General features: G+C 39.7%; 1 protein-coding gene across 1 annotated transcript; it reads right to left on the reverse strand.

The window, feature by feature from the left end:
- Positions 1–8,670: 8,670 nt before the first annotated feature.
- On the reverse strand, positions 8,671–20,040 carry maco1a (macoilin 1a). The gene is made up of 11 exons (XM_053447061.1): positions 19,829–20,040; positions 18,759–18,900; positions 17,491–17,617; positions 17,276–17,399; positions 16,963–17,141; positions 15,654–16,197; positions 15,238–15,396; positions 14,116–14,298; positions 13,594–13,714; positions 11,110–11,284; positions 8,671–10,825 (listed from the first exon to the last, which is right to left on the reverse strand). Exons 1-11 carry the CDS (start codon positions 19,906–19,908, stop codon positions 10,623–10,625), a joined length of 2,037 nt encoding a protein of 678 aa, XP_053303036.1. The 5' UTR covers positions 19,909–20,040; the 3' UTR covers positions 8,671–10,622.
- Between the last annotated feature and the right edge of the window lie 2 nt (positions 20,041–20,042).

Consider the following 20,042-nt stretch of genomic DNA (forward strand, 5'->3'; position numbering starts at 1 on the left):
CCGGGCATTCTCTGATGTCTTCGGCTTAACTACCTGATCCACAGACAGGCTCACGATGATCTCCCTGGGTTGTGGTCGCTGCGCCCCAGGGTTTATAACCTTTACCAGGAAGAAAGGGGAAAACAGCATTATTACCATGACTCAATATCTTTTAAATTAGCCAAAATAACGGATTTTCAATTCCAGTGTTTAAGTTTGTGTGAGTTTCATAAGTAAGGCAACATAAATATCATTTAGGTTACCCTCTCTTACACTGCCATACTGAAAATCGTTGGAGTGAGGAGGAAGCATAAATGAATCGACACAAATGCCCCTGTTATGAGTCTTTTATCAGTAATAAGTAGAAAATCTAAGAAACTTGTTTACCAAAATCTATATAAATCATAAAATATGATATTTAAATGTTTGAAGTCTGTAGCCAATTCTCCAGATTTTACCCGGAGGTCACGTCTGACAACGATTTAAGTTTCCATGGAACACGACCAGTTACCACATGGTAATTGTTTGTCATTGTTTTTGCGATTCCAATATAGAAATATGAGCAAATCAACTATGAGGGACAGAGAGTAAATAGCAGCTTCACGTCTCCTGTATGCAGTGCATTTGTACAACCCTCACAGTAGAAGGTAAGAAAAAGATAGAATGTTAAGATCTGTGTCGAAGCCTTGGACAGCTCCTCTCACCTTGGAGACCTTTGGGCCCTTGTTGGGATCGGTGGCCCTGCTGTCCTTCTTCTTGGGGACAGTGATCCAGTGCTCATCTCTCTTAACGCCCTGATTGTTCTCTTCACTTGGATCTGTGGAGACACACCCACACAAAAAAACATAAAAACAAACAAACAGGGAAATACAGGTTTAAGATTAGTTCACAGGAAATACAGTGGAGTCACACAGCTGTGAAAGTGGCAGACAGAGTGACATCTCTGACTGTTTCTGTGGCATGCTGCATTACAAGAAGAAATATTATAGCTCAGCTAGCAGATGGGAGGGAGGGAGGGGGCTTCCTGTCTGCTGTTGGGAACAATATCATCTCTGCAGGCTACAGGGACAGGAGGTCTACAGACTGGCTTCTTGAGTCACTATAGCTGTGTCGATGTGATTCTAAACCTTAAAGAGGATTTAGACTACAGAACTGACCTGGCTGTCTCTTGGTCTCTTTGGAGAGGAGTTGCTGCTGCACTTTTCCCGCCTCCTCCTGATCTTCAATCTGTGCCACCTTGTGGCTCGGATCAATGGCTCCCTGACCCTGGTCGGGTCCTGTGGACACCCAGTTGTGCTGAAGAAAAAAAAATTTACAGAACAACAATGACTTCTAACCTGAATCAGACGGATCTGTAGTGTTAAACAGATTTCTTTGCTCTTTATCTTTGACAGATCAGTTAATTTAGGAGCATGTGTGGGTTCGATCACACTGTGCTAGATACATTTTGGCATAAACAGAGGAATCAGTCAATCACAGAGGAATATTCTAATGACTGGGGACATACTGATGAATTCATGAAAGATCAATAGTCATCATGTCCTCTTCAGGTTTCTTCCATTTTTCCCTGTTCATTGTTTCTATGGAATTTTCTTACATTTCTTTGCCATGATCTATGTATCTATCTTTATCAGTCCTTCTAAAAAGCGTTAGATCTCCTTAAGAACATCAGTGTAGATATTCGTTAAACAGAATATGACCAGAATATATGGTATCATGTTGAAATAAATCTCTGTGGTAAAATCCATCTTAATTTGAAGAATTTGACTGTTGGACTCTTTACAATTGTGCAAATGAAAGAAAAATTGTGAAGACCCACTCACCAATCTCAGGTCTACAATGTCCTGCAACATCGACCTTATGCGAGATGAAATCTTCCCCTCTGTGAGGATTTTGTTAATCTTGATAAAGTACTGATCCATTTGAGGCTGGTGAGACACAGAGGGAGAGAGACGGTTAATTTGAGACTTGAAGTTCATGTTCAGCATGTCTCCATTCAATCTACCAGACAGCAGGTTGCAGATATTATTATTCTACAGAGTTGACCAATCGTCCAGTTTATCACTTGGAACAGTGATAAACTGGACAATTAGCTGCTGTGGGATTGAATAACACCGGAACTTTTCTCTTTTATGTCTAGGAAACTGTCTCCTTGTAAATCAGAATCACCTCTTAAATGACTTATTTGACACGTGCATCTTGGTGGGATGAAAGCAGAGACATGAAGTTATCTTCGGCTGCACTAATGTCAAAAACACTTCTGACAAAAAGTTCACATCACATCTTCATCCCCGCAAACAACGCATTTCTCTGAATATTTAATTTTGGAAATGGAAACTAGCCGGATATTATCCTGTAAATTATTATTTAAGATTTATGTCAAATAAACTAGCACAAGCTCACCTTGGCCTCCTCTAAGTTAAGGACATTGTTGATGGTGATGAGCATGCTGCAGAGACACTCGACGGACTCTTCATCGTTGTTCTTCAGCAGGTTGACCACGCAGTCATGCATGACATTTGCCGTTTGCATTTTGATCTTGAACAGTTTACAGATGAACTTGAAGTTGTCAATGGAGAAGTTGGTCACGATCCGTCTAATGGGACGAAGGAAACAAACCTCTTGAACAGAGTTGAAATCGAAACTAAAAGACGTTTCGCTAAAGAGTCGGCGTCAGACTTAAGTCAGGTAAGTCAGGCTTGAAACAATCATTGAAACATTTAGTGTAGCCAATGACTCTGACACCATATATAGATCTAGCTGCTTTCAGACATGTACATGATAACTGAAATGTCTCTGTCAGTTGCTACAGACGCTGTCTGGAACTTTTCCAACCGGTTCCTAAGGAAAATGTGCAGAAATGTTGATGATGTTTCTAACAGGCAATGGACGCAAAAGTGAGAAAAGCATATATACATGTCAGGATGCAAAAGAGATGTTATAGACGTGGAAGACGCCAACAAAGATGTCAAGGAACAAAACCTGTGTTAATAACAAAAAAAAAATGCATTTTCTGGAGCAGAATCTTTACACAATGTCTCGTGTCAGACTCGAACAACCCCCTGCTGCGTTCTGCATATATTTAAGGCAAAGTTCAAAGTAACATTATATACATTTCCAACAAGTTTTACCAATTACCAGAGAATAATTTGTGGATCAGGGCTTCAAATCATAGACTTTAGGCCCCTTGTGGAGCCTTTTTTGCATGCAGGTACCATCAAACTGATATGATGATGATGGTGGAAGAAGAGAGCAGGGGGGGAAATATAGTTGGGTAAATTACCTGATGATGCGTCTGTCTCAGTAGCAATCTGGTGGGTTGTGAGGTGATGTTCAGCAAGGTGGTGGAGAAGGAGTGATGATAACATGAAGGTCAAAGGAACAAAATGGTACATTATAGGACATATACCATCACTAAGGAGGACAAATCTGCCTTTAACCCTTTGATACACAACATGGGTCAAAAGTGACCCATGTTGTGTATCAAAGGGTACACAACATCAGTCACTATTTCGACCGATGTTGAAATAATGGCCGATGTAATTAAAACTACAATTGGAGTTTTAATTGTAAATATCTTTGCAATAAATTTATTTCATCATTCAGAATTCCAGGAATTCTTGAACTAACTTGTTTTTGATCATCACAAATTCTTATTTTTCATTTTTTCTTTTTTTACTTTTTTAATAAAAATCATTTTTGTATCACTACCCTTCTAAAGCACAACATGGGTCAAAAATGAACCGTATTCATAACACATGTTATTTCATGAATGGCTGTGCTTCTTTGCTATATCTTTTAAAATCTATTTATTTAATTATTTAATATTACAAAGTATTCATTAAAATATCTTGTTTTTGATTAACACAAATCGTTATATTCATTTTCTCGGTCTTCATTTTTTAACTAAAATAGTTTTTGTATCACTACATCAAGTTTACACACATGGGTAAAAAATATCCCATGTATGCAAGTGTGAATTTGATAGGAACCTTTGATTTGTAAATGTTTCTAGTTAGGAGCATGTTTACTGAGGACAACTTTTCACATGCCACACTTGTCAGAACTACTTGTCAGAACTAAACGGGCTGCTTTTGCACATCTGATTCATGTAAGTCTTATTTTACAAGTGTCTATCTAAGAAAATATTTAATATCTTGTGAAAAGATAACTGCACATAACATTTGAACATCACTTTCCTCTACTTGTGTGAAAGAGTTTGCTAATAATACAGGGAGCTAGACAATAACATGATATCAATAATTCTCGTATTATAATTCTCGTCAATAACTGAATAACTAAAGTCAGTCCCTGATATCTTCGTCTTCTGACACTGGGAAAAGATGCGGTTACACGGACAAAGAGGCGGATCCAGGGAGTTTTTTTTGTCACTGTCTTTTGACATTGTGAGATTGTAATTTTTTTAAGTTTAACCAATAACCAGGGAATAATTAGTGGATCAGGGCTTCAAATCAAAGACTTTAAGCCCCTTGTGGAGCCTTTTTTGCATGCAGGTACCATCAAACTGATATGATGAAGGTGGAAGAAGAGAGAAGGGGGGGAAATATAGTTGGGTAAATTACCTGATGATGCGTCTGTCTCAGTAGCAATCTGGTGGGTTGTGAGGAGATGTTGAGCAAGGTGGTGGAGAAGGAGTGATGACAACATAAAGGTCAAAGGAACAAAATGGCACATTATAGGACATATACCATCACTAAGGAGGACAAATGTGCCTTTAACCCTTTGATACACAACATGGGTCAAAAGTGACCCATGTTGTGTATCAAAGGACACACAACATCAGTCACTATTTCGACCGATGTTGAAAAAATGGCCGATGTAATTAAAACTACAATTGGAGTTATAATTGTAAATATCTTTGCAATAAATTGACCTTTTTTACTTTTTTAATAAAAATCATTTTTGTATCACTACCCTTCTAAAGCAAAACATGGGTCAAAAATGACCCGTATTCATTTCACATGTTATTTCATGCATGGCTTTGCTTCTTTGCTATATCTTTTAAAATCTATTTATTTAATTATTTAATATTACAAAGTCTTCATTAAAATATCTTGTTTTTGATTACCACAAATCGTTATATTCATTTTCTCGGTCTTCATTTTTTAACTAAAATAGTGTTTGTATTACTACATCAAGTTTACACACATGGGTAAAAAATATCCCATGTATGCAAGTGTGAATTTGATAGGAACCTTTGATTTGTAAATGTTTCTAGTTAGCAACATGTTTACTGTGGACAACTTTTCACATGCCACACTTGTCAGAACTACTTGTCAGAACTAAACGGGCTGCTTTTGCACATCTGATTCATGTAAGTCTTATTTTACAAGTGTCTAAGAAAATATTTAATACCTTGTGAAAAGATAACTGCACGTAACATTTGAACATTACTTTCCTCTACTTGTGTGAAAGAGTTTGCTAATAATACAGGGAGCTAGGCAATAACATGATATCAATAATTCTCGTATTATAATTCTCGTCAATAACTGAATAACTAAAGTCAGTCCCTTATATCTTTGTCTTCTGACACTTGGAAAAGAAGCGGTTACACGGACAAAGAGGCGGATCCAGGGAGTTTTTTTTGTCACTGTCTTTTGACATTATGAGATTGGAATTTTTTTAAGTTTAACCAATAACCAGGGAATAATTAGTGGATCAGGGCTTCAAATCAAAGACTTTAGGCCCCCTTGTGGAGCCTTTTTGGCATGCAGGTACCATCAAACTGATATGATGATGATGGTGGAAGAAGAGAGAAGGGGGGGAAATATAGTTGGGTAAATTACCTGATGATGCGTCTGTCTCAGTAGCAATCTGGTGGGTTGTGAGGAGATGTTCAGCAAGGTGGTGGAGAAGGAGTGATGACAACATAAAGGTCAAAGGAAAAAAATGGCACATTATAGGACATATACCATCACTAAGGAGGACAAATCTGCCTTTAACCCTTTGATACACAACATGGGTCAAAAGTGACCCATGTTGTGTATCAAAGGACACACAACATCAGTCACTATTTCGACCGATGTTGAAAATATGGCCGATGTAATTAAAACTACAATTGGAGTTTTAATTGTAAATATCTTTGCAATAAATTGACCTTTTTTACTTTTTTAATAAAAATAATTTTTGTATCACTACCCTTCTAAAGCAAAACATGGGTCAAAAATGACCCGTATTCATTTCACATGTTATTTCATGCATGGCTTTGCTTCTTTGCTATATCTTTTAAAATCTATTTATTTAATTATTTAATATTACAAAGTATTCATTAAAATATCTTGTTTTTGATTACCACAAATCGTTATATTCATTTTCTCGGTCTTTATTTTTTAACTAAAATAGTTTTTGTATTACTACATCAAGTTTACATACATGGGTAAAAAATATCCCATGTATGCAAGTGTGAATTTGATAGGAACCTTTGATCTGTAAATGTTTCTAGTTAGCAACATGTTTACTGTGGACAACTTTTCACTTGCCACACTTGTCAGAACTACTTGTCAGAACTAAACGGGCTGCTTTTGCACATCTGATTCATGTAAGTCTTATTTTACAAGTGTCTAAGAAAATATTTAATACCTTGTGAAAAGATAACTGCACGTAACATTTGAACATTACTTTCCTCTACTTGTGTGAAAGAGTTTGCTAATAATACAGGGAGCTAGGCAATAACATGATATCAATAATTCTCGTATTATAATTCTCGTCAATAACTGAATAACTAAAGTCAGTCCCTGATATCTTCGTCTTCTGACACTGGGAAAAGATGCGGTTACACGGACAAAGAGGCGGATCTAGGGAGTTTTTTTTGTCACTGTCTTTTGACATTGTGAGATTGTAATTTTTTTAAGTTTAACCAATAACCAGGGAATAATTAGTGGATCAGGGCTTCAAATCAAAGACTTTAAGCCCCTTGTGGAGCCTTTTTTGCATGCAGGTACCATCAAACTGATATGATGATGATGGTGGAAGAAGAGAGAAGGGGGGGAAATATAGTTGGGTAAATTACCTGATGATGCGTCTGTCTCAGTAGCAATCTGGTGGGTTGTGAGGAGATGTTCAGCAAGGTGGTGGAGATGGAGTGATGACAACATAAAGGTCAAAGGAAAAAAATGGCACATTATAGGACATATACCATCACTAAGGAGGACAAATCTGCCTTTAACCCTTTGATACACAACATGGGTCAAAAGTGACCCATGTTGTGTATCAAAGGACACACAACATCAGTCACTATTTCGACCGATGTTGAAAATATGGCTGATGTAATTAAAACTACAATTGGAGTTTTAATTGTAAATATCTTTGCAATAAATTGACCTTTTTTACTTTTTTAATAAAAATAATTTTGGTATCACTACCCTTCTAAAGCAAAACATGGGTCAAAAATGACCCGTATTCATTTCACATGTTATTTCATGCATGGCTTTGCTTCTTTGCTATATCTTTTAAAATCTATTTATTTAATTATTTAATATTACAAAGTATTCATTAAAATATCTTGTTTTTGATTACCACAAATCGTTATATTCATTTTCTCGGTCTTTATTTTTTAACTAAAATAGTTTTTGTATTACTACATCAAGTTTACATACATGGGTAAAAAATATCCCATGTATGCAAGTGTGAATTTGATAGGAACCTTTGATTTGTAAATGTTTCTAGTTAGCAACATGTTTACTGTGGACAACTTTTCACTTGCCACACTTGTCAGAACTACTTGTCAGAACTAAACGGGCTGCTTTTGCACATCTGATTCATGTAAGTCTTATTTTACAAGCGTCTATCTAAAAAAATATTTAATATCTTGTGAAAAGATAACTGCACGTAACATTTGAACATTACTTTCCTCTACTGGTGTGAAAGAGTTTGCTAATAGTACAGGGAGCTAGGCAATAACATGATAATAATTATCGTATTATAATTCTCGTCAATAACTGAATAACTAAAGTCAGTCCCTTCTATCTTTGTCTCCTGACTTCACAGTGAAAATTGGGAATATGGCCAAAATGGCCACTAAATGGAAAATGGCGGGTTCCCTTTTTGCAATTTAACAATTGCCCTTGAGACATTTATTTTATGACTGATCACGATACACCTGTGTTCCGACTTTGGTGAAGATCGATCAAGGGGAAACCTAAGGGCTGGCTCCAGGGGGCGCTGTTGAGCCATTTTGCCACATCCATTTCACATTACTCCCGAATACGTACATTTTCACCACTTTCTAATTTGCTGCAAAGAAGTTCAGCAGGTTAAAGCCCTCAAAAAGCCAATTCAGTTTCGTCACTATAAAAGTAATAATAATAAGAATCCTTGAAACTTCGATGGGGCCTCTCACCATTCAGTGCTCGGGCCCTAACTAACAGCTTGCAAGCAGTTGTCAGCTACATGGAATTGTAGATTCTGAACTAAGAACATCTTGAAATTAAAATTGAAAAGGATTGTTTGGATACCTTTTAACTTTTTTTAATTGTTACGACAGAAAAGGTTGGCACACATTGCAGTTGCACTTACTGTAGTAAAATTTGTAATATAACTAGAAATAAATTAAAAAAGCTAAATACATTGACTAGAGTAGCTTTTTTTGTTTGGATGTCACAGATAAAATTTGTTCACATTTGAGCTGGAAAGAGTAAAACCAGACACACAGATAATGACACAAACTCAGACTTAACGGCTTGCATTGCCACCAGCAAGACTTTCTTTAATAGTGATGGTCAAAGTGAGGAGGATGACATAGCCACCTTCACTTTAAGAAAATAAGCATGGTGGAACAAAGATGAAATAAAACAAAGCACTTGTTTTCAGCCTTTTCCTCCTTCTACACAAACTTGTAAAAGCAACTCGAGAACTGAAGTCACAACGCCAGAGCAATCCACAAAAAAATACTTTTTTTTTTCTCCCCCAGGTAGGAAACATGACAGCACAACATGGTCAAACGGTTCAGGGGTAACCGTTCCCCCAACACAACACATTCACTGAATCTTTCCTGGTGGACGTTTGGGAAATCAACTGAACATGATGGGAGATATCAAAGTGGTGCCTCTCAATTAAAGGTCTGGAACAAATAAATAAACGAGTGAATAACACAATCGGTCCGACTGACCATCTGCTGCGTCATCAAGATTAGCCCAGCACCATGTAAACACAACACCACCCCGATATGTTCTAATGACAACAAAACAAAATGACAGCACTCTTCTGCAAACCTTATGCTAGCTACATCGATCAAAGTATGGATGAAAACCGAACATCAACACTTGGCACTTAAGAACGGAAAAGAAACAAACAAATAAACATTCCTCAATATCTTAATGTACATTTTTGTAAACAGCTAAATGCCGAGACTAGGGCATGATAATAGACAATCGGTTTGGCTGGTGTCTGGCATACCAATACTGTGTCACTGTGAAATGACATGCACCTTGTCCAAAGTAAGGTCTTCCCTTTTAAGTTTGCGAAGATCAATGAGCTCAAAGGGATCGAACGTCTCTGAGGTGACACTTCATTGGTTTAACTTTTGAACACTGAATTAAAATTTTTGGATTGTGAGAAATCAGAGGATTCACAGCTATAGAGAGAAAGGGACGGTTTTGAAGTCTGATGCTTTTAGATCCCAGGTATGTGGTTTCTGCGTCTGAAAAAGAGAAACTGAAAGGCACTGTAAGATCTGCAAATAATGGTAACGACTGGTTACCTTGACATCATTAAATCCAGTGGACAATATGGCGTAACGGGTTCTAATTTGGTCCAGAGGGAGAGGAAAGGTTTCGGCAGCAAACAGGTGAACGCTTTTGGCAGTGCCAGGTTCGAATCTAACAGCATTTTTATTTTATTTTCGGACAAAACGGAATCTGCTTCATCCACTTACTAATAATCCTGGAGAATCTACTATATTCCAGCATTAAGGGGCAAAATTGTACTGGAATTTATGAAGAATATAGCAAACGTGTACCTGCTCAATATCACTATCTTCTAGGAAATGTACATCGGTGTAACTGAACTGAAACGTTACAAAACAAACAATCACTGATTTGAGTAGATGGCAATATCAAAACATGAATAGTTTTACATTCATGTATCTCACACCTGGCTTTACTTTACACATCTAAACACGTCTTCTGTCTTTATATAAACGATCATGGAGGCCAATTGTTATTTTCAAATAAAAAGGTCTGGGAGTGAGTTCACTATAGAAGTGAGTATGGCTGTGGGGGGGGATTCATACTGTACAGCAAAAGAAGACTGACATGACGTGATGCATGATGGCTCTTAAGTAAAAGTTTGGCCAACAAATTGCATGTTCCTTCCTCCCCCTTTAAACAGATAATGCCGTCTAATGGCTAAATCCCAAAACTCAATAGTAAAAACAAAAAGAGTCTGATTGTACACAACCCCCTACAAATAATAGTTCTCACAATAGAACCAAAATCTAACCCAAGTACACATATATAGAGGGGCTGTGTGCATTGTGTTTGTGTGTGTGCGTGTGAATGTGAATGTGAATGTGTATGTGTGTGTGAGGGGCTGGTAAACTGAAAAACAAAAAGCCAGAACTGAAAACGTCACTGAAATAAAGAAAGAGAAAAAGTTCTGTCTGACACAAAGTGTGGACGTCAGAGTCACTTTTTGAGGGGCTGGTAGACTGAGGCGTTGGGGTCCAGGGAGGAGGGACTATTGTCCATGAACTTGGAAGAGTAGTGCGGGGCGACGGGGCTGAGATTGCTGCTGTCCGACGAGTAAGACAGGCTCGGCATCACCGCCATCACCTCGGCTATCTTCTGCTTCAGCTCTGCGATCTCCTGCTCCCTCTGGTGGTTCTGGCCTGGAGGACATGGAGGGTAAAGAGATGTTAATCACACAGAGTACAGAGCGGGGGGGGGGACACACGTGACCTTTCAAACTGAATCCCTGAGAACTCAAATGGTATTTTAGCTCATGAAGATTTTTGAAACCAGAAATGCCCAAATTTGGAGGAGTGGCCGGTGGAGCCTGACTGAGAGCTCGAGGACACTGCACGCTCACCTCCACCCTGATGTAAGGAACCACAGACAGATTCTGTAGCTTCTACAATGCTTATTTCACTGTATCCCCACAGTCCGCACTTACCTTGTGCTATCTCCAGCTGCCTCTTGGCATCTCCCAGTGCAGAGAAGAGGTCCAGTTTGATCCTGGTCTCAGCACTGAGGCTGTTCTCCAGGTGCTGGGTCTTGTCCTGCATGGCTGACAGTGCTGACATCAACACCTCTGTGTCCTTCTCATTCTCTTTGTACTTCCTCAGCTCCTGTGTGGTAAGAGTAATAGGATATTTGATCAATGTATGGTCACAATACAAAACACATTATTTCTGGTGGATATTTTATTTTATTGCTCAAACAAAACTTTTAGTGTTGATATGGCACAGAGGGTCTCTTGATTTATTTACACCAATAGCTCAAACTTAAACAGCATCAAATTTTATTTAAAGGATCATGTGCTCTTAGAAATTGAAGTGCTCTTAGATAGCTAGAGGTAAATATAGCTAATTACATTAGAGCATTTAGGGCTGCTCTAAACCTGCCTGTTTGCTTAGCCTGTGGTGATACTAGGTTGCAGCTCTTTCTGAAACCATTAAAGTAACCTTCAATAAATTGAGCTACGGCAAATGAAGGTGACAACATCAACTTCATTATGAGTCCCAGCAAACTGCTACAGAGCGCTGATCACCTGTTTATTAGATTGTTTTTTATCATTGAACTTATTGCATGTCTATATTGCGCCAAATTTGATACTGCACTTCCTTGGGCCCACACATGCCAAGTGTAAAGCCAATAACCTGAACGATTCCAGAGACGTGCAATCCATATAGTTGCAATCAGAAATATTCAACACCCTCACCTCAACAGACATTATAGGGATGTGGATGACAAATAATGACAATAAATGACCAAAAAACCTCAAACAACAAAGGATATTTATTGATGCATATTTTAGTTATTTTGACAACAGAAGTTGAGTTAACTTTGAAGTTCAAATGAAAAATGTACTTCTTTCAACACATGTGCATGTGCAGTATTATTCAACCCCCCAGCTTCAGTACTTTGTGGCTCATCCTCTAGCTTTTATAACTTCTAAAAAATGTTTTCGGTAAGTGCGGACGAGCTTCTTACACCTCTTAGTTGGAATCTCTGCCCATTTTTCAAGTGCAAAAGCCTCTGGATCAGTGATGTTTGATGGCTTCCATGCTGCAACTGCCTTCTTTAAATCCCACCAAAGATTTTCAATCAAATTTGAATCTGGTGACTGTGAATGCCATTCCAGGACGTTCCAGGATCTTTTTCTCAACCAAGGTTTGGTGGACTTGGAGGTTTTGCCTTGGATCATTGTCTTGCTGGAAAGTCCAATGATCACCAAGGTTTAATTTGTCAACAGAAGGCATCACATTCCTCTTTAAAACGGCCTGGTATTTCTGTGAATCCATGATGCCATGTACACAATAAAGATTGTTAGTTCCTGCCGCAGAAAAACAGTCGGACATCATCTTTGACCAACCTCCATGCTGGACTGTGGGGATGGTATTCTTCTGGTCCTAAGCCTGGCCTTTCACACGCAAGACATACCGCTGGTCCATACGTCCAAACAGTTCCAGTTTGGTTTCATCAGTCCATAGAACCGTCACCCAAAACTCAGTAGTCTTATTCAAATTCCTCCTGGCATATTCTAGTCGACTTTTGATGTTCCTTGTGGTCAAGAGCTGAGTTTGTCTTGAAGCCGGCCATGAAGTCCTTTTTTATTCAGTGCACGTCTTATAGTTGCCACTGAGGCACCTGAACCAGCCTTCATCAGGTCTTCCTGTAGGTGTCTTGCAGTCACACAGGGGTTTATCTGAGTTGTTCTGACTAAGTTGCTGAGGGTCCTTGATGAAATGTTGGGCTTTCTTCCACGGCCAGGCAGGTTTGAAGCTGCTCCATCAGTTTTAAACTTCCTTATAATGTTCCCAATTGTGTCTCTTGGAATATCATTTTTGGGGGAAATCTTCTTCTACCCAAGGCCTTTCAGGTGTGATGAAATAATCCTCTCTCTCAGCTTTTGTTGACGCTCCTTTGTCTTTCCCATGATTGCAACTCACCTTGAATACCTTCATGGGTGGGGTTTATATATGCATCACAGCTGAAGCAAATGAAGGATCAGTATAGAGTTCCCAAAGGCTTAATAATGTTTCAACTCAAGTTTAGGACAAAATAACTGTAAGACAGCTTTAAAAACAACAATATTATATAGGTGTTGAATAATTGTGACATGGCTATCTTAACAAAATATCTGCTACACACAAATACTACATCATGCATTTGCCGTGTTGATTTTCTGTATCACTCAACTCATAAAGAAGTCATCCGAAGCAGAATCTTGCTCAAAGAGAAGATTATGTCAACATTAATTGATAAATCCTTAAAATCTTTGGGGGGTTGAATATTTCTGATTGCAACTGTATGGACAGACAGTGACTTGTGGAATTAATACAAAGAAGATATATTTTTCAATACTGTGACTGACCAAGTAAGTGCACATTTACAAACATAAACTATTATGTTAATGAAAAATAGTCAGTCTTACCTGACACTTGCCCTCCAGGTCCCTAATCTGCTCCTCCTTAAGTTTCATGTCCAAGCTTAACTTCTTATACTCGGTTTCTAGCTCTCTGATACGAGCGCGAAGAGAGTCATTAGACTCCACTCTGTGGAATAAAGGAGAAAAAGAGCAATTACATTGTGAATAGGCAAAAAGTTAAGTCAGAAAATAGAGGGAACATATTATATGGTACACTTGTACCAAAATGCTGTATGCAACACTTTATATAAAAATAGTTATATAAAAAAAAAAAACTAAGCAATCCCTACTGAAGAAAGTACACTTATTGCACAGCCAGTGAGGAGAAGTCGTAGGAACCATGAAGCTGTCACACCCCCCCTGCAGCTTCAGGCAACATTATTTTACATTTTAATTGAGTTAGGCACAAATGAGTTTACATTGGTTTCATCTGCCAGAGGGGACAAAGACTAATCTCTTGAAATATGTACTGATGCTCTGCTTTCCTTGGTTCAGAGGTTAACATCCCAACAATCATTTAATTAGTACCTAGTGGCAGTAGCTAATGCTACAGCTCTGGCAGTCGTGGCCTCCTCCATCTTCTTCCTCTTCCTCTCCTCGGCCAGCTGTTTCTCAGCCAGGGCCCGAGCCTCCTGCTCAACCTTGAGCCTCTTCTCCAGCTGGGAGATGGTCTGCTTATCTTTCTGCTTGGCCTGGACGGCGCTGTGGAGCCTGAGGAGTGAGGAGGAAATGGTCAAGCAAGTTGGATCATAAGGGTATGAGATTGAGAGTTTAATATTTTGAGTATTCATGCATTAGACTAGACTTTAAAAGCCTCCTCTAGCACCATCGGCTGGTCAAAGTAGTCACTTATAATGTGAAATATATATTCATGTTGCCATGATAGTAACCTATCTGGTACAATATCGAATTTTCATTTAAGAGTGAAATATCTGGTGTTTCCTATTAATCATTTAGATTGTGGCAGCCCGCCATTGTCAACATTTTCCAACACAGTTTCATAATATTTTTTATACACTTATAATAACATATAAGGTGTAACATTTTGTTTGCCACCATTGCTGTTGTGCAACGTATGACTCAGCAAATGAAAACATAAAATTCTAAATCATGTTCTGCGACAAAATAAGCTCCTGAGACATAATCAGGGTCATCTCTGCTTAGAAACATAACACAACTAAAAAGATTTCTAAACTGTGGAACTCTGGAGTTGGGAAGACCTATGCATTCACTAGAGGTTGTAATGTAAAACAACTATTAACCGGATTATGGGAAATGTAGGATCCAGCTTGGTAGCCTGGCCCACACTACAGACGTAATGTTGCAGTTTCTTTTGACCATTATCATTCAAACCTGAAAATCCCACAACTCTAAGGATGTGCAATGATAAAACACCCGAGTATCCCTTCTCTAAATAAAATTCTCCAATGCTTCCAGTTTAATGCATTTTTTTGGCAAAATTTACACACTGACCATCACATGGCCCATCAGTAACCAGCTGCTGTAGCTAATTCAAATTTGGTATAATCCAATCTTTTCATATCTGCTGATATCTCAAGATCAATAATCCCATTAATTGTATGGCAATTTAAGAAAAGGTGTTAGAGTAGAGGTGAGTATTGTGGGTGTGCAGACTGCAGATGCACCCACTTGTTCTGAAGCAGCTCATTGTCCTGGCGGATCTGGCCCAGTTCAGAACGAAGGCTGCGGTCCTGGCTGCTCATAGAGGAAAGCTGACTCCGCAGATCGGACTCCAGCTGCCTGTTGGCCTGGAGATCTGCCTTCAGTCGCTTTACATCCTGCTCCAACCTTAAAAGGAAAGAAGAAGAGAGGGCTTGAGGGCCACAGGCAATATAGAAAAACTTGTTTCCTTATGCTATGGAACGGGATGACAGCATCAACTAGTATCCTGGAAGTGTCAAACTGAAGGTACAATGAAACTGCTGCTGAATGCTTGCAAATATTAAATGTTAATTACATCAACAACTCAATGAACCAGACACAAGATTTACAGTAAAAAGAAGCATGTGTTTCAAACGGTACGTGTGTGTGTGTGTTAGTCTTACCGTACTAAAGCATCTGGCTTGCCCAGCTGGTTGTTGGGAATGCAATTCTCCACCGGATCCTTCTGACCCTTCCCAGCCCCTTTCTGCTTCTTCTCGTTCTTACTTGTCGATGAGCCTTGCGGCACGCTGCCATTGGTGGAGCTGTGATTCCGTGGAGATGAATTGGAAATGCTGCCCACAGCTCCACTGGCATTTTTATAGTTCTTTCCCGCACCACTCATTTCCTCCTTCGAAGTAGTGTGTGCGTTAGTGTCCGCGTGGGTGTTTTCTCCGGCCAGGTCGTTATTTAGTCTCTTTGCCCCGACGCAGTTCTCAATATACTCTGTCTCCTGTAGTTTGGAGTCCAGTGTGTGTATAATACTGTTGTTATTGACTCCAACGGAGTTTGGTTTTTTGCCCTCGCGCTCTTTGGCAGTACTGTCCTTCCCTTTTTCCCGGTACTCCAGTTCTGGTAACGCGACTGATGTGCTCTTCTTTCCAGGTGGAGCTCCGTTTTGGGATATTACTGGAGGTTCCACCTCTGAGATCCCTTTAGCTAAAGCAGCTGGAAGACAGTGAGCACAGGAAGCTTTAGAGAAAGTACAAAGCTATCCGGATAGAACTAACCAATCCCAAAGTCAAGGGAAATGTAATTTAAATTACTACAAATTCTGGCAGCAAAGTACCAAAAATCCATCTGGCCTCTGAGCAATTGCAAATGACAGCATGTTATTTTTGTTTTTTACATTTCATAAATTTAATGAATAAAATGAAAACAGTCATTAAATGCAGCCCTAATTTTAGCTGCAATTACGCTACACAGAAACAACTCTCCTGCAATATCACAGAGCTAAAGCCTCCTACTTGTTACATGTTAGAATTTACTGACTTGCAGTCTCAACCCATAGTTCCCCTAAAAATGTAATACCATAGAGAACTATTTGTAAACATTAGGGAAGATATATAAACACATATAGTAAAATTATATTTCCACAATTGGGTTCATAATGATTACTTAGGTTACCTGTCCATGCATTTGACCTCATATTTCCTGCTCCTACTTCTTTTGTAAAATAAAGTGTGAACTTAAAGTACATTTTTTTACTTTATCTGGAACAGAAGTGCAAAAATCCTGGTGTGAAATTTAAAATTTTAAATGATTAATGTATTATGGAGAGATTTTGTAGCTCTGTATAAATATGTGCACTGTATCAGTCGACCATTTCTAGTCATTGTTGCGTCTTCCTTCTGCAAGATATGTGTTTAAATGCCCTTTAACTTTGCGTAATGAGTGTTGTGTTTCATGAGTTTTCTTTTGTGCGTCTCTCACCCTCCTCTGCCTCCCTCTCTTGTCTCTGCAGCATCTGTTGCTCTAAAGGCAAAGCCTGTTGTAGAAGCTGCATGTAGAACTCGTTCTCCTTTTGCACCTCCTTCTGTTTCCTCAGTCGCATCTTGTAGCTAACGTAGCTCTTAAACCCGAAGCCCAGCGTCACCACTGGATAGCCGATACTGGGAGGGGAAGAGAAACGCGGTGTCAACTTTTGACAAAGATATCATTATCCTCTTGGGCAGGATGTGCTGGAGTAAAATGGATATTTTTCTACTTCCCATGTGCATTACAGATTAAACAATGAGACATTTACCAGTGCGCAGCAAAGGGTCTACACAGGTCTACATGAAAGTTCTTCAGATCTTTGAAACGTATGGCAGCTTCGATGTACACAAACAGAATCCACAGCGATACAGTGGGTAGACAGACTCCTCGCTCTGCATGAATGTAGGGGAAAAAAATACATCAGCACTTTTAGGTCCAGCACAGAAGGGAAAAAAAAAGACTCCACCGAAAACTTGGACTCACCCGTGTGCCAGACATACTGGACCCATACGTAGGTGCTGGCGGCAAAAAACAACCATTGGACGGGGATGAAAAGGAGGCAGATGATGTCCGATGTGAACGCCACACATACGAAGAAGACAGAGAACGCCTGAGTGAAGAGGAAATGAGAGACGATTCAGTACGTAACAAGAATGGCACTCAGTGGAGTGCTTACCACCACTAAGGCCCAACAGTCCCCTAAAATTAGATCAAGCTGGACCAAATTGCCAACATTCCAGATTTTTTCCCAGTAAAATCCACAAATTATTCCCACAGAAATCAGTGAAAATTGACATAAAAAAATGGTCTATCTCGCAATGTAAAATAGACTGATTACAAAAAATCATGTATCTGCAGCAGACTTTAAAGATTTCTTCCCTGACTCATACTGCATCCACCAAGTTTTGTGGGAGTCAGCCCAGGAGCTTTTACATAATTGTGTTTCCAAACACACAAACGACAACAGGTGAAAACATAACCTTCTCGGGGTAGGTAATAACAACTGCACATCATTTCATAATTATATTTAGTATTTAATTTTAAGTTTCTGTTTGCTACAGGTCAAACTTCAATTATCGTATCTTTTTAAGCGCCAAGGCAGGATTGCCTAAATTATTGGACAGCTTTGGCTCAGGAGTTAGCGCAGGTTGTCCACTCAGCAGAAGGAAGTGGTAGTAATCCCAGTCTCCCCCACAACCCCACGTGAACGTGTGTGTAAATGCCAAAACTGTAAAGTAAAGTGATTTGAGTTGGACTTGATAATAGAAAAGCACAATACAACTAGAGACCATTTAAAGGGTTAATTGTATAAGATTTAGGCGAAAGGGATCTATTTGCAGAAATTGAATATAAAATAATCCTAGTGTGTTTCATCTAAAATGTACAAATTGTTGTTTTCTTTTCCCTAGATTGGGCCCTTTATATGAAATACTATATATTTACACCGGGAGCTGGTCCTCTCTATAGAGGCAGCCATATTTATTACAGTGGCCCAAACTGGACAAACTATAAACACCTTTTGAGTTTGTATGACAACTGAAGGCGACCACAGGTTCTCTTTCATGTTTGGGGAGGGTGAGCTGAGGGGTGTTCAACTCCACCACTAGATATCACTGAATTCTACACAGTGAACCTTTAAACATTGGACAATAACTCTATCCGAGTCTGTGTGTGTTTCTTTGCTGCATCCTGGTGTGATTCTGTTCTGTGTTGACTGGAGACACACACACACACACACACAAAACACTTACCAGTCCCTGATATCTGAAGGAGTCGTAGACGCTGCGAATGAAAAGCCAGAAGGGCCACAGGTACTCGAACCTGAACTCCAGCACAAAGTCGGCCAGCAGAACCAGCACCCACACCACGAGGAACTTCAGGTACAGGAAGGTGCTGCAGGGAGAGGACAAGACGGAGAGGAGAGCGTGAGACGACCAGGAGCAACTGCACAACACTTATTGAGGATTTAGGTGGTAACAAGACATCAGGTTTATACAGCAGTCGTGCCATGTAACCTGAAGGTCACACCAGGTTTTAATACAGAGAAATAACCATGCAACAGTGATCGTGTGTGAAAATATAGAAATCTCCAAGTGTAAGATGTGCTGCTGTGATAGAAGGAACTGAAATAGTGAGAGAGGAGGTTGGTGGAGAGAGAGGCTAAGAATGCATGTATAGAGTGTCATGTCTAGACATGCTAGTAAAACGGCTTTATTTTCCTTCACTGGCCATCAACCAGTGTAGAGGAAAACACACAGTGTAAATAATATGTGTGTTTAATATGCTTCAGTCAGCCCGGTGTAGTTTGGCGGTGATTGGTTATTTACACCTCTGAAAGACAAAGCCCAGGTGAGAGCCCCGCCGGCGGCTGGCGTCCCCCGCACCTCAAAACGAGCGCCCCTTGACATTGCCGTTGTCATCTCAGAGAACAAAACGTTTTCTTCTTACCAGTGCATTCAGCACCAATTTATTTATCAGCTACATCTTTTAAAAACAAATATAAATAAAACAACAGAACGCGTTGAGGTCAAATACAAAATGTACACAAAGTCTCCCTGCCACGTTTAATTAGATTTTAGCCAGAATATGAATTTATTGAGCTCGGAGCAAATCGCGACCGAGACGCTCCACGAGCCGCGTCGGGCCTGTGACTCAACGCTTAGCACGCTCGTGTAGCTCGTAGCTCGGATTGTGCAGATACATGACTGAAGCTGCAGCTGCCGTCGCTGTCTTCAACATATGCAGAGAGGCGCCATTGTTACACAATTACGCCCCCCCCACCCACCCACCCGCTAGCCAGCCACCAGCCCACTCTCGGTACCTGCTATATATACCCTCCGTGATTCGGTTCCGTTTCAACGGCCGTCGGAGTTTGCTGCAGTCCGCATTGCGCCGCTTCATCCTCCCCCCGGAGATTCGCTGGAGCTGTCGGTGCGGTGACGGCGGCTAGAGGCTGGGGGCGTCATGCGCTCATCCTCGCGTCGTCGTCGCTGCTTCGATCCTCCGCCACTGTTGTTGTTTTCTGCACATGAAAC

This window comes from Pleuronectes platessa, chromosome 18 (assembly GCF_947347685.1).
Source record: "Pleuronectes platessa chromosome 18, fPlePla1.1, whole genome shotgun sequence".
NCBI lineage: Eukaryota > Metazoa > Chordata > Actinopteri > Pleuronectiformes > Pleuronectidae > Pleuronectes > Pleuronectes platessa.

Bases quoted from the DNA above. Each gene is read 5' to 3' on its own strand.
- maco1a (XM_053447061.1), bottom strand. From the start codon at position 19,908: ATGAAGCGGCGCAATGCGGACTGCAGCAAACTCCGACGGCCGTTGAAA. The intron at 17,400-17,490 runs GTGAGTCCAAGT...ACATTCATGCAG, and splicing joins CCAGTATGTCTGGCACACGG to AGCGAGGAGTCTGTCTACCC. The intron at 17,142-17,275 runs GTAAATGTCTCA...TTCCCCTCCCAG, and splicing joins AGACCCTTTGCTGCGCACTG to TATCGGCTATCCAGTGGTGA.